Below are 15,380 nucleotides of genomic sequence, written 5' to 3' on the forward strand. Positions count from 1 at the left end.
ATGCATTATTTCGTCATGACTGGTGTGTTCGATGAACCAATAAACATCCCCAAATTGCCAATGTGAGATGCTTGTAGGATACTTTACAGGACAGCATGGACATTTTGCCATTGAAAATGGCGGACGCACACACAAAATATTAATTAAACAAATATTAAAAAAAATAAAAAAATAAAAATAAAAAAATAAAAAAAATTGAAAATCATATTTTATTAAGGAAAATCGTACTGTCGTATTTGTTTCTAAAAATCGTACTAAATACGACTAAATCGTACTGGTTGGCAGGTCTGGAATTTATTGTAGTCATGGTGTCACAAGTGTTCTTTGTACATCATTTTTCATGGCATTTTGAGGAACACCCTATTCATTTATAGCTTCTTGCATTTAAAGAAAACTTTAGTTACCACCACCAGAATACAAAAGAATTATAATAGTCATGAGAAATTGGACTGTATGGATACACAATGATTTTTATCATTATGACTATAGCATGAAGGGTTTCTGAACAGACCAAATAGTTGGTCTGTCACCCCCTGACTCCGCCCAAAGGCCATTACTTCATATCACTTGGCACATTGTATGATGGGGGTTGGGTTTCGCGACACAGAGCCTCTTTTGCCTTCAGATTGGCCCAAAATATTAATCAAACCATCATGAATATTTGTTCCTCATAATATCGCCCAACCTGTCTCTTATAAATCGAACCCAGTCTTTGAGATGTAATAATAATGATAATAATAATATGTCGTTAACCCAGGGTAACCTCATGAGTATTGGAGTTTTCCCATATCATTACCCCGGGTTCCATGATAAGGCGCTCAAGCATCCAAGGAATTTCTCCCTACCAGGTACCCATTTACCTCACCTGGGTGGAGAGTGGCAAATGTAGATTTATATCTTGCCAAAGGACATTAGTGCCGCAGTGGGACTCGAACTGCGTACCATGTAGTCCACAATCAAGCAACGTATGCACTAGACCATGACACCTCTCCATGTGTCTGATACTGCTCGCACAAGTAGCCACCACAAGGCAATTTTTTGGCTTCAGTCCCATTTGTTGAATTCCATGTTCCAACAAGTCTGAAGTCTTCGACAGCATATGCTCACCATGTACCACATTCCACTTCCTAAGATGTTACATTAGTTTTAGTTTTCCATCCCAGTGCATGCTTAGTCTTTATCACACACTGTCTTCATGGGATGTAAGTCAGTCCCAGGCACTCGGTTTTATGTTGCAATGTGAGAGTCTGAGTTTCTCGATTTCTTGCTCAGCGGCTGATCTTCTTTCTCGTGCCCTTTCGAGTGAACAAAGCGTGCGAATGTCTCGGCTACAATCAGAGGGAACAGCATGGTAGCTTCACCGTACACCTGCATTAAGAGACATGAACAAGTCACCGAGTATAAAAACAGTGCAGTAGAGTATATTTATATTCTAGCTGCGCTATATAAATTAAACTTATCATCATTTATTATCACAAAACTTCAACTTTATAACAAAAATTAAGAACAAAATCTTACTAAAACATGGATTTCAAGATTGCACAGAAAAAATTCAGGGCCCTATCAGAACTACTTATTAAATGAAGCACTATTTGCACTGTATGACAACAAGGGAAAAAAAAGCTACAAATATTATCATTTCCAATCTATACTTTTGAATACCATAGACCATATTCTCTGCCTACCTAAAACACATGAGCTGAAAAAAATAGCCTCATTCCCATATATTGAGTATTGTGTTCTCACCTTGACACGAGAAGCAGTCTTCTTGATTGTTTCTTGTGAGATTTCAGTAATAAAAATCCACAAATATTATCGTTTCCATCATTTACTTTTGAAAAGACATTCTCTTCATAGCTAAAACACATGAGCTGAACAAAATTATCCTCAGTCCCATATGCTAACTATTGTGTTCTCATCTTGACTGAGAAGCAGTCATCTTGATTTTACCTCATAAGGTTTCAGTCTTCTTCTTATCGAGTCACTACACAAGTCCCGTCCAGTGGTCCACACAGGCTTTAGCACGGCAATTAACGGCTTCCAGGTCATCTTGGGTGCATGGCTCTGGCAGGAGTGGGCAGACTAGCAGGTGTTCCATTGTCTGTTCCTGGCCGCATTCACATGCCGTTTGTTCGTCTCCTAGACCCCACCTCTGCATTAGGACTCTGCATCGACCGTAGCCAGTTCTTAGGCGGTTGAGGCTAAGCCAGGTAGGCCAAGTCTCACTGGAGCCGGTTGCGAGGGATTCCTTCGGGCTGAGGGAGAGTTTATGTGGAGTGGTCTGAAGGTGGTTAGACCACAAAGTCATCCTTTGGTTGTGAGGGCTAGTATTAAGAGGCTCTACCGAGTGCAGAAAGCTGTGTCTGGATTTGAGCCGCTTGCCCACTGGCTGTTGTTCGAAGAGTGGGTGGAGTGGATTGTTTTCTTGTTTGTCCTTTTCTTTCTGGGACAAGACCAACCTTCTGACGTGTGGAGGGGCAATACCGCAGAGCAGGTAGATGTCTTCTACTTTAGTTGGCCTTAGGCATCCAGTGATCGCTCTGCAAGATGAATTTAGAGCTGGGTCAATCTTGGGTGCATGGGCCGACCTACTCCATACTGGTGATGCATACTCCGCAGCAGAGAAGCAAAGCGCGAGGGCTGTCGTCCGGATTGTTCTGGCATCAGTCCCCCAGTTGGTGTTGGCTAGCTTCTTGAGGATGCTGTTGCGGGCTCCAACTTTTGCCTTTGTGTTGGCAATGTGGTTCTTGTAGGTAAGGGAGCGATCGAGTGTGACGCCTAAGTAGACTGGGTTGGGAGTGTGCTTCAGCCTTTTCCCATACCAGCTGATCCTTAGTTGATGGTTGGCATCCCTGTTCTTGAGGTGGAATGCGCTTATCTGAGTTTTATCAGGGTTAGCTCTCAGGTGGTTGGTCGCATAGTATGGGATGAGACCGGCCAGGGCATCACTGAGGGACTCCTCCAACTTCACAAAAGACTGGTTCTGGGTGGCGATGCAGAGATCATCGGCGTAGAGGAAGCTCCTGGTGTTTGGGTGGATCGGTTGGTCATTCGTGTACACGTTAAAGAGTAACGGTGCGAGCACACTTCCTTGTGGTAGGCCATTTTTCTGTCTGCGCCATCTGCTGCGATTCCCATTGAGAACCACAAAATATCGCCGATTGGACAGCAACGTCTGGATGAGTCCAGTCAGTCTCACGTCCTTTGTCAGCTCAAAGATCTTCCTGGTAAGGATTCTGTGGTTCACGGTGTCGTAGGCAGCAGAGAGATCAACGAAAGCAGCTCCGGTGATTAGCTTACTCTCATACCCGTCCTCGATGAACTGAGTGAGGTTTAGGAGTTGGCCAGTGCATGATTTTCCTGGCCTAAACCCTGCTTGTTCTGGAATGAGATGTTCATCCACGAATGGGGCGATGCGGTTAAGGATAAGCCGCTCGAACAGCTTATATGTATGGCACAGTAGGGAGATAGGCCTGTAGCTCTTTGGACTGGCTGCGTCTTTACCAGGCTTCAATAGGGCAATAACTTTGGATTTCCTCCAGAGCTTTGGGATGTTGTTGGTGCCCAAACATTCGTTGAACATTTTGAGAAGCCAGTTGAGGGCGCCTGGTCTAAGCTGTTTGATCTGCTCGCAGAGGATGTCATCAAGTCCAGCAGCTTTGTTGTTTTTCATTGCTTTGATGGCAGCAAGCAGGTCGTCCATGGTGAACGGTCTAGTGAAGCCTGGGTCATCTTGAGAGCTTAGAGCGTCTGGGACCTTAGGGAGTCTGGCTCTTCTGGGGTGATGGTCAGGGTTTCCCCGACCATTCAATAGGAGTTGATGGGCAACTTGGTCAGCAGTGACTTCAGATCTTGGTTGGGCCTTTGTATAGTCATTGCCCAGTATCCGGATCGTTTTCCATGCCTTCCTGCTGCTATGTGTCATGTCAGTGGATTGAATGAATTCCTGCCACTTCCTCCTTCTAGATTCACCAATTTCCTTGGTCAGATTTTCTCCAGATTCCAGTGTCTCCTCACTAAAGGGGTCCATCTGGAAGTGTTCGATGTAGTCTTCATACATCACCTTGGAGTGGTCCGTCAAGCCTTGAATGTAGCTTGTGCGACATCCTCGGGGGATTCAGTAATAAAAATCCACAAACAGTATCGTTTTCATTGTTCACTTTTGAAAAGACCACACTCTCTACCTACCGTACATAGAACACATGAGCTGAAAAAATTATCCTCAGTCCCATACATTGAATATTGTGTTCTCACCTTGACCGGAGAAGCGGTCATTTTGATTTTACCCCACGAGATAGCTTCATCTGGTCTGGCTCCAGCATCGCACCCATCAAACTCTTGAGCTGTGTTCAGAAATACACAGAAGTCAGCTCCATTCCTCTACAAAATATCAAGAATTAAAAAAAAAAAAAAAAACGTTTTTTTTTTCTTCGTTTATTTTATTACAACAAATCATGAGTATTTTTTTTCAACCTGTATAAAATAGAAAAAAAATAAATTTACCTACGTTATCTAGTAACCATTGACCCTTTCCTCCCACACTGCGCAGGTCAGCACAAGCGCAGATAAGATACCGGGGAAGACGATAAGACAAGGTTTCTTCCAGCTTCCATAGAGAATGTACAGTGGTGTCAACTAATTCCTTACTTTACTAAACTATTGTTCAGGTTTTTAATGCACTCCCCTGATGATTTGATGAGATCTATGTAGGCACCACCGTAATCTGTTAGTTATACTTTATTGACTCCAAAACTATACTTTCTATTGGAATTTCCAGTTCTTGACCCAATGTATTTGTATGGAGACCGGAAGTGCCTTTGCCGAATATACCCATGGCCAATGCTGCCCTCAATGGCCAAATACCATAGTTGTGGTAGCGAGAAATTGCAAGACAGTAACTACACTAAGGGAACCCCTGCCATTACACCATCGGCACTTTGCTACCCAGTGTCACTCCAAAATCATGATGCTGCCCTCTATAGAAGATGTGGAATGGCAGGGGCCATGGGAAAGCAGGGTCAATGTCTTCAGAACAATTACAAGCACAAAACTAATTTTATTGTTTTGAGTTATCGAAAAGGAAAAATCTATTTTGAATATAGAAATACAACTTGACTAAAAAATGTTGCTCAGAGTAGTGTCATATACCTTACTTGTGAATAATAAAACCCTCTTGAAAAGTAGATTGTGCAAACTTTTGTTTCATACTTATTTCAGGTTTTAATTACAGTTGATTAAGTGTACCTGTGGTATTGGCTAAGTGACTTACATACCATAAGTTTTGCATTGTGGAGCGCCAGCAGTTTCAAGTCTGACAGAATTGAGTGCTATACAAGAACCCATTTTTAATATTACCATCATCATCATTAATTATTATTATTATTATTATCATAATAATTGTTGCTGCTTGCAGTACATGCTATTTATGAGTTACATACCATAAGGTTTGCATTGCATATATGATGTTTGACCAGCCCACCACCTAAGATGATCATTCCTGTGTGTGCTGCATACACTGCCTGACTGTTCATTCTCCGGACATCTGTGTAAACAAAAAAATAATAACAATAATTATCAAACAACTTTCTATCTATCATTATCAAAATATGACTTTATGTCGGAAATTAGTGCATAGTACAAAGGGAACCTCGTAAGAAACACAGAGTTTCTAAATTTGATTACTTGAAACTTCAATAATTCATAACTTCCTTATTTTTCATCGGATTTTAATCACATTTTCACTGATGTGTTTCTCTCATTATCTGCATCTATGAAAACCAACTACATATCAGGGTGGACTTCCCCTTTAAATGTCAAGGGTGGACTTCCCCTTTAAATGTCAAGGGTGAATTGATAGCAAGATAAAGAGAATAGGGGTACTGGGACCCATTTCACAAAGGCTTTTTTCAATGACAAATGGCAAAAATCAGTGACAAATCTGCTGATAACCAATCAGAAGCAAGGATTTCAGTAGCTTACAACACAAGCTGTCATTTGTCACTGATGACAAGTTTTGTGAAACACCCTCCTGGTTTACTCACCTTCTACGATATCTAGTCTTAGACCAGGATTCTTGTAGGAATGGAAGTAGAGGATATCACCCAATGAACCGTCCGTTAGGGCAGGACTAAACACTGGAATATTATTCTGAAAAATGAAGGAGAAAATCATTCAGCTTCATACTTAATCTGGATTTATTTAGAACTTAATATGATAAACCATCTCTAAGCCCTTTACAGATATTATTACACCAGTCATTGGATTCATTCACGCACACTGTGCACCATCTCCACTCCCTGGGGAGTATTCTTACCATATGGTCATCGTGAGGGCATTATGGAAATTACTAACACAAAGGCGTTCTTCATCCTACCGGATCCCCATTCCTCTCCTGGGTATGGAGTGGCAAATGTAGATTAACGACTTGCCAAAGGACGTGGGTGCTGTGTCGGTGATCAAAACCACAACTTTTGCATTTCAAGTCAAGTGCTTAAAGGGATTGGGTAACTCTGTCTCAGATTCTGAAACAAAATCCTGGATTTAGCTCATGCTGCAAGCCGATCGCCTGTCTGATTAATCAAGATATTATGATTAGAAAACCGAAATCAACTTTAACGTTTTTTTTTATAACACTACAGTCTATTGGGGAAATAGAATATGGTAATACCAGTCACTCAAAGATTTTTTACTTTTTTGGGCACTTCATGATCATTTTGAAGCGCAACTTTTTTAGGGCTTCAATGTTACGCCATATCACAGACACTGATAACACGTAGGGCCGTGCATCTCAGATTTAACACTGTTAAACGATGCCTTTAACCCACGTGACTACGACACCTCTAATGAGATACTGAATGAATGAAAGAAGGCATAGAGAGAATGAATGACATGTACCTTATATGCCCAGTAGTAGACAGAATTTGGATCATCGATTTCTTTGCCTAACCTAGCGATCATCTTGGATGGTGTCCAGTTGATACCCTGTAACATAAACACATAATCGTTATGATGATGAATGAAATCCATTGAAGAGCATGGAAACTGCCAATATGATTATCATGATTAAAAAACAAAACAACAACTAATAATTGGTTGTATATAATTATATATCATGCCCTTTGGAGCAATATCATATTTTGGGTTAAATCTATGTCAAACTGGTGTAATAATTATTATCATTATTACGTATTTGGCATCACCCGTTCCTAGGAGGGGAAAAGCAAACTGATTCACTGTGACCCTAAGGTCTCTCCTCCCGGTATAACTGATTAGGGGCATGCAGGTGAACCACTACACTGGGGTTTCCCCCTACTCTTATACAAATAGTGCTGTGGGCTCTTAACGCGCAAAGGTTGCGACTCTCCTCTACACGGGGTCTCCATTTAATGTCCTATCCCAGGGACAAAGTGATTTCCATTGTAACAACGCCTACGTCTATGAATCAGGGGAGCGGCTCGTTAAAAACACAATGCAGGCTTCAGCCATCCGCCTGGGTTGGATTCGAACCCACAATCTTTGGTCGACAGGCAGACGCTTTTAACTGAACCAACTCGCCGTCTCCGCGAGTTGGCTCAGTTGGTAAAGCGTGTCAGGCTCATCGGTGTCTCATCAAAACCCACCTCTGTGTTCTGTTCTATCAACATCTGATCCAAGATCGGCATCAGCCAGTCCTCAAACTTGCAGTAATTCTCGTTTGGAACCAACAGGTTGCCAATCCGATTAATGCCTTTGGGTCTCAGGTCACGACCTCTCAGGCTGAAATCACCAATATATGTGTCTCCTAAACATTTGATGAAGTCTTCTTCAATTCCTCCTGCACTAGAAACTATGCAATCGACCTACATGTAACGGAAGAAAAGAAAAGAAGACAAAGTTTAAAGGAGATGGAGATAAAGATGTATAGAGATGAAAATGAAATAAAAGGGATAGAGATAATGAACTTGCCAAAACTCTTTCAGCTAAAAACAAGTTTGTTCTTAAATCAGTTTAGATTCCTAATACAGTCAAACCTGTCTACAGCAACCCCCCAAGGGAAACAAAAAATGTGCTTGTTGTAGACAGGTAGTCTTTGTAGACAGGATCCTTTAGTACATGATTCAATGAGAAACCATTTTCAAGGGAAACAAAAAATGTGTTTGGTCTTTGTAGACAGGTGGTCACTAAAGCAGGTTTGACTGTATTTGCTATTTTGTCATAAACCATGGCACACACATCCATTATTATACAAAAATATCACATGGCTCTTAGTTTTTTAGATAACTTTGAAATGGTCAAAAGCCCTTTCCACTGCGTTTTGGGCTTCGGACAATTGAAAATGCACTCAGAGTCAGAGCAAATCTATGATCTGTACATATATTTGAACTCATACACAGCTAGACCTTAGCTTCTCACCAAATTGTGTTGGGCTAGGAATCTAAAATTTTCTCGGAGACCTGATGAGATAAGGTTGGAGGTGTACCCCAGGAAGATGGTACAATTTGACTTGAGTCGCCCGCAAGGATTCAGCTCAGCTCCCTTCTTAGCTTCCTCTTCATCGTATCCTTCTTCTTTCTTGGATATCTGAAATGAATCATTTGTGAATTGAACTTGGTGTCATTACCTACGAGAAAAGACATCAAGCTAGAGACCTATAAATCAGAGTTACTAGCACCTAAACCACCAGATAATCTTGAATGTTTGATTAAACTAGTCAGTTATTATTTGAAGTTCTGGGCCAGTATTCAATTCAATACTTAGAATAAGTAAGAAATTTACCAAGTAAATGGCTGAGGTAAGAAGTTAATTTATCTCATATTCAAATTGCATTTTTAGACTTTTACTGTTATTATTTGAAGTTCAGTAGCTTAAAGCCCCACTGCACTACTTATAGCTGCTTGCACCCTCTATATAACAAACAATACCTAATTGGTGACTGTTGGTCCCCCATGCCCATGGTCCCTCTTATGTTAATTGAGAGCTGATTTGATGAGATAACCACCTGCCAGTGACCATGCAGGGAGGTCTAATCCCTCCTGGCTTAACTAGTGCAAATATGCTTTAAGCAAACATATCTTTATCTACTCAACCATACCCAATAGTGTAGACCATAGCATATTGAGAGAGAAAGTTGTGACACGCACATATACTGTACGTGTTACGAAGAAGAAAAAACAAAATCAAATATATAATTACTACATATTATACCATTTTTTGAATTTCCTCAATAGCCAGTCCTAGATTTGTTGCTTGGAATCCACATGTCTTGAATGACTGGAGTAGCTTGTGATAATCAATACCCTCGTTGAAATCATAACCTTTGACCTTTACAGAATCCTTTGGCATCTCAGAGCTCTGGACCATGACAGCTGATGTTGCTAAGTCTGGAGGTGCAGCCATCTTACTCAAGATTCATCCACTAGTTTTAGAAATGTCTGAAAAAAAAGAATGTTCAATTTTAACACCCCACACATACTATCCTGGCTGTGTGTATCAAAACCTCTTCTATTGATAGATCTACTCAACGTTTTAAAAACTCAACTGATTTCACTTAAAATCAGTACTTTAGTGACAATTGATGACACCTAAATAGCAGTAAAATACAATTTTTTCAACTTCCGATGTTAGAAAGAATAATTTAAAAATCCAAATTGTGAGTCTACTGTCAAACTTACCGATCAACCCCATCGGCATAATTGTGTGCATCTGTGTGTTGTGAGTGTATTGACTAGTAGTAGACTATTCATGTATTTAAAATGCTGCCTATTAACACGTAGTGCAGTGCTAGAGGTCAATACGCATTAGCATTGACTCTCTATGCTTTGCTTGACTCTGGAGTGACCCTACCCAGATCACAGGCAACAAACGAAAGAGACAGAAACTTAATTCGGTCTAAAAGTTAGACTCTAGATTCTACCCCCAGCTCAGCACATCATCACATGCTCTTTAAAAACAAAATTGCATTCTTTCATACAATGCCTCCATGTTTCTTTTCCTGGTGATGCTACATCACGTCTGATACTGATAGCATTATTGGTATTGTATTTGTAATTGTAAAAGTTAGATTTGTATGCGAGTGGTCCAACTCTGTCTAACATTAAAGTTGATACTCTAAGCAAATAAATGTCCCTTAATTTGTTACCTACGGCAAGTATATGTTATTTTTAAGTTTTTCAATTACTTAGTATATCACAAAAAAATTCTGTCTACTCGAAATCCTCAATTGAAATGTCTAAAATATCCGCCTCTCTTTGCATAGAAAATCAGTCACGACGCTGGTCTACTATTTATGACCTCACGTCCGGGAGAGAGTATATTCACGTACCCGGATGTTCCATAGCAAACATGTGCAGAGTGATACGATTTTCTGCATATTTTTGTTTCAAAGGCTGAAAAGTCTAATAAATCATAATTCTATGTACAATTCTTTACCTTCCCCTAGTACTTCATAGTATTAATATCAATTCCCCTTTTAAAAATTATGACATATACATGCCAATGATGTGCTATTAGTCGATGTAATTTTTGTTTTGGTGTTGAAATCGGCCCAGGCACGGAGTGAACAGTAGCTGTCTACCCATGCACAGTTCATTACCATACACTACAGCAATCTCCCGATGGTTTCTTCTTCCTTTTTCCCATGTCTTTCGCCTTCCTTGGCCCTGAACATCCTTCATCTACCAATTCTGACACCGGTAGTCAGGAGCAAGTCTTTGTTAGTTGTTTTTCTTAGCTGGCAACGTCGCTTTCATTCTCTTGCAATTGCCGATAAACATATAACTAGCGCACGTACGTTCCATCACAAGCAAGCAGCGCCTAGAGCAGCGGCTTGGTCTTACCTCCCGATTCTGCTCGCTCCACGAACGTTCATGCAAGAGCCGCATCACTCGCCAAAATATTATAGAGGAAGCGCGCTTGTATGATTTCGTTCAAGTTTGATATTTTACAACATAAAATGTTTAACTGGTACTGTATCCTTTTTTGAGGCAGTCACACACATCTATGATAAGTACTATCATAGTTCTAGACCTATTCGTTTTACAAAACTGCTCATGTACATCTGATGACAATACAATGCATCCGCCTATTCATAAGTGCACGATTTAACTTTAATTCCTAAGCAGTAAACTCGTCTTAAATCTCTACCAAATAGGTGAATATGAGGATATAAAAAGAAATCAGCGACTGGAAAATGTTGCTTTGTTATTCTTCATTCAAATGAAAACAGAAAATCCATCAAATATACTCCTTAACAACAACAAATCTAAGCTCTGACAGGATAGCATTTACGTAGGGATATCACTGCCATTCACTCTCACTGAGCCCATGACTCCCGTTCGTGACGTCGCGGATAGAGGCCTGACTCTACGTGCACTTCCGGGTTTCAGACTTAGATATTTTGGTAGAGTTTACTCAAATAAATTCATTATTCTAAACTTGTTTTGTCGGGTGGACACCATTTGGTGTTATTATGGGGGTTAAAAGCTTTCTATTTATGTAATTATCTCAGTATTTGGGATTGTCTTAGAGTATCAACTTTAACAACAACAACAGTTTGAACTTTGATTTAGAAAACTTCACCGATGATTTCTTTTAGTCTTACACTTAGCTTAGACTAGTCTAGACAGAAATAACCGTCTGATATGGGTCATTTCTTTAATAAAACTGACATTTATTGGCATTCCCCATAGCCATAGAGGCTAGAGGCTTGATCTAGAGGCGGTCAGTGGAGCCAGATGCAATCTCAGCGGAATTGGAACCACCGTCGACATGGTCGATATCAGACTCAGAGACTGAAACTTTCTTTCGGTCTAAGACTAGACTAGTCATGCTAAGTATTAGCCTTACAATTGATCATAATGCATGTGGCATATTCCTTTAGCTTTATAGACACAAGACATTTCATAACTGGATAGTATCTTACCAAAGAAACAATATTACAACTTCCTTATGTTCCGTGTTTGGCCTAGCTGAGCTGAAGCGTAGCAGTCGTGTTTAATGTACACAACACTAATCTCATACAGTGGTACCGTTATGATTGGTACGTACAGCATGCTGCATGTATGTTGTTTTGTTGTTCGTTTGGTATTATAATGGCTATTAGTCAAATTTGACCATTCCAGCGTCTAGTGCGTGAGATTGCACAGGACTTCTATGCAACCTGTACGGTGTAGTAGAGAAGACAAATCTTTACAGACTTCTCCCCCTTCTTTTTTGGAGATGTTTAAATCTCTATATAATAAATGGCAGTAACCAGTGGAGTAATGTTTTTTCTTCGGGGGGGGGGGGGGGGGGGGGCAGAAAAAAATCTGCATCACCACTACTGTTACATGTTACAAATTCAAATTCAAATACAAACTTTATTGATTTCAATCCAAACAGATAGGATCATTCTCAATTTTTGTACATTGGATAACAAATTTCAAAGTATTCTAGTGTATATCAGTTTAGTTTATTTTAACCATAAAAATGAAACATGTACATACAATTGAGTAACATAGTAAACATAATACGGTAAAGGACACCCTTAGAAACAAATTGCTTTTGGTGGGGCCTTAAAAAGAAAAACAAACTTCACATAAATTATACAGTTTAAAAACTTTAAAATAACATGATACGTACAAACCATAGAGATATATACTTAATAAGGTTAGTAGTATATATCTCTATGGTACAAACACACATGCACGCTCACACATACACATTACATTCAAAATATCCTCCTTAGCTCAAACTTGTTTACATAAATCAATAAATAATAACTGTGTACATCGTACTTTAAATCGAAAAAGAGTTGTATTTTCCTTAATATCATTACTTAAATTATTCCATTCCTTAATGCCATTTAAATAGAAAGAATTTTGTGCATTTGCCGTACGAACTTTAAATAAATGTAAATCATTTTTCTGACGAGTAGAATACGAGTGAATATCACTATTAATAACAAGGTTTATATTAGGAATTTCTGGCAATAGGCGATTTTGAAATTTAAACAAAAATATGCGAGTATTAAATTGAACCAATTCAAAAATTGGGACTGTGTTTTAACAAAAAGTGGCCGTGATGGGGCTAAATAATCAGATTTAGTAATAATACGCACGGCTCGTTTCTGTAACAAATAATGAATAAAGTAGATAATTGAGTAGATTGATTGATTGATTGATTTTATTCGACAAGCTTCCAATATACAACAATATACAATAATAACAGATCAAAAATAAGTCAGCTTGAACAGGATAACCCACGAAAGCTCGAGAGCTTATTTCCAGTGGGGTCCCTTACAGACATGTATACAATTAATAAATTAAAATAGTAATATTTACAGACAGATAAGAAAATTAAAAGAACTACTTATTAAAGATAATAATAACAACATTAAACTGATGATAGAAATGATATTAAGTACAAGAAGAAAAAGAAGAAGGAGAAGAAGAAAAAGAGGAGAAGGAAGAAGAGGAAAATAATGATGAATTTGTAGAATTTCTATAACGTACGAAAACATAAGTATATACAACATGAAAAAGTATGAACCGACAGAAGAATAACAATTTCAATCATATAACATGTCATTCACTTCTCTTCTCTGACTGTCAAGTATTAGGTATTCCTTTAATTTCCTCTTAAAATGATCATAGTTTCCTATTTCTTTTACACCATTGGGAAGGGAATTCCAATGTTTTATGGCATTGTAATAAAACGAATTTCCAATACTACCTACTCTTTCTGGTAAGTTAAAGTTGAATCGTCTATTTCTTGTATTATAATCATGTACGTCAGTAACAAGATCGAAGTTGGATCGAATATAATGATTCGCCCTAGTATGATATATTTTATGCACGTGATGCAATGCGAGTTGTTTTGATCTTTGGTCGACTTCAAGAAAACCAGCTTTAGAAAGTTCGCTATAGCCAACATGAGTTCTTGGACCAGAACAGTTGATAAATCTCACCATTTTGTTCTGTATAATCTTCAACTTCTTTTGATCTGACTTGTTTATGTTACTGTACCATGCAGGGTTAGCATAGTCAAATAAACATTGAATAAGAGCAAAACAGAGTGTACGTCTTGCTTTTAAATCCATACAACTTTGATATCTGTACAAAAATTTCAGACGAGAATTTGCCTTTTTTACAACTGATTCTACTAAAGATGAAAATGAAATTGCGCTAGCCAACTCAATGCCTAAATACTTCACAGACTCTTTTCTCTTGATTGCTTGATTATTGTGTGTCACTTTGAATTCAAATGACTTTTTAGAACTACTTTTAGAACAAAATAAAATGCTTTCTGTTTTTCCCAAGTGTAAAGAAAGCTTATTATCAGTCATCCAATCGACACACGTAGACAGCTGTTCACTGAGCTTTTCCTCAATATATTTAGGATCGGGATTTGAATAGAGTAGTACGCTGTCATCTGCGTACAATAATAGTTTGAAGTCTTTTATACAAATACACATATCATTTATATAACTTGAAAATAGAATTGGGCCTAAAATACTTCCCTGAGGAACACCGCATGTTATAGGCATTAGTTTGGAACGAATATCATGAATGGCCACTACTTGGTGCCGATTAGATAAGTAGGATCTGAACCAATCTAAACTTGCCTTATCAAAACCCATTAGTTGTAACTTCTTCAATAAGACGCAATGATTAACTGTATCAAAAGCTTTTTGCAGATCAAGGAGCACCATACCAACAAAGCGTCCTTGGGAAGTTTCTCTCCTCAAATAATCAGTCAAATGAATTAGACATGTTTCAGTCGAATAATCATGTCGAAAACCAGATTGAAATTCATAAATTATATCATTTTCTTTGAAGTATCTTTCAATTTGAACACAGACCGATTTTTCTAGAATCTTTGATGCTACGCTTAAAACACTAATAGGTCTATAGTTGCTAACATCAGTTTTATCTTTCTTTTTATAAAGTGGAGTCACTTTTGCTATTTTCATATCTTCTGGAAAAGTACTCGTCAAGATAGATAGGTTCATTAAGTAACTTAGAGGCTTAAATAAAACCTTCGCACCATCTTTTAGAAATTTAGCTGGAATCAAGTCTAACCCAGTACTTTTTGATACATTCAACTTACGTAACTCTTTGAAAACAAATTGTTCACTGATTGGTAATAACTCGAAGCTGTTTTCACGTACACCTTTTCTTTCGTAAAAGTCACGAATACAATCATTGTCTGCGCTGAAAAAGTCTTTGGAAGGGGGGAGTTTGTCTACTAATTTGGCAGCCACATTTGTGAAATGAGAATTGAATTCATCAGCGATGGCCATCTTATCATGACATAATTCCCCATCAATTTTAATGACAGATTCTTGTTCTTTTCGCTTCTTATTTTTCAATCCTAAGCTTTTTAGATTCTGCCAAAGTTTTTCGAATCTTGTTTATTTTCTT

At 38.6% G+C, this 15,380-nt stretch overlaps 1 protein-coding gene across 1 annotated transcript; it reads right to left on the reverse strand.

The window, feature by feature from the left end:
• Positions 1–195: 195 nt before the first annotated feature.
• LOC579530 (deoxyhypusine synthase) lies at positions 196–12,032 on the reverse strand. Its single transcript, XM_030997765.1, has 9 exons — positions 11,900–12,032; positions 9,184–9,410; positions 8,392–8,559; positions 7,620–7,838; positions 6,895–6,981; positions 6,042–6,147; positions 5,439–5,542; positions 4,255–4,380; positions 196–1,368 (listed from the first exon to the last, which is right to left on the reverse strand). Exons 2-9 carry the CDS (start codon positions 9,373–9,375, stop codon positions 1,228–1,230), a joined length of 1,143 nt encoding a protein of 380 aa, XP_030853625.1. The 5' UTR covers positions 9,376–9,410; positions 11,900–12,032; the 3' UTR covers positions 196–1,227.
• Positions 12,033–15,380: the final 3,348 nt, after the last annotated feature.

The sequence above is a fragment of the Strongylocentrotus purpuratus genome, unplaced genomic scaffold, assembly GCF_000002235.5.
Source record: "Strongylocentrotus purpuratus isolate Spur 01 unplaced genomic scaffold, Spur_5.0 spur5_scaffold_4, whole genome shotgun sequence".
In the NCBI taxonomy this organism is placed as follows: Eukaryota; Metazoa; Echinodermata; class Echinoidea; order Camarodonta; family Strongylocentrotidae; genus Strongylocentrotus; species Strongylocentrotus purpuratus.

Excerpts from the sequence above, each read along its gene's own strand:
- LOC579530 (XM_030997765.1), bottom strand. The coding sequence starts at position 9,375 with ATGGCTGCACCTCCAGACTTAGCAACATCAGCTGTCATGGTCCAGAGC. Across the intron at positions 7,839-8,391 it reads TCCTAGCCCAACACAATTTG|GTCGATTGCATAGTTTCTAG; the intron begins GTGAGAAGCTAA and ends CGTTACATGTAG. Across the intron at positions 6,982-7,619 it reads TGATAGAACAGAACACAGAG|GGTATCAACTGGACACCATC; the intron begins GTGGGTTTTGAT and ends TTTATGTTACAG.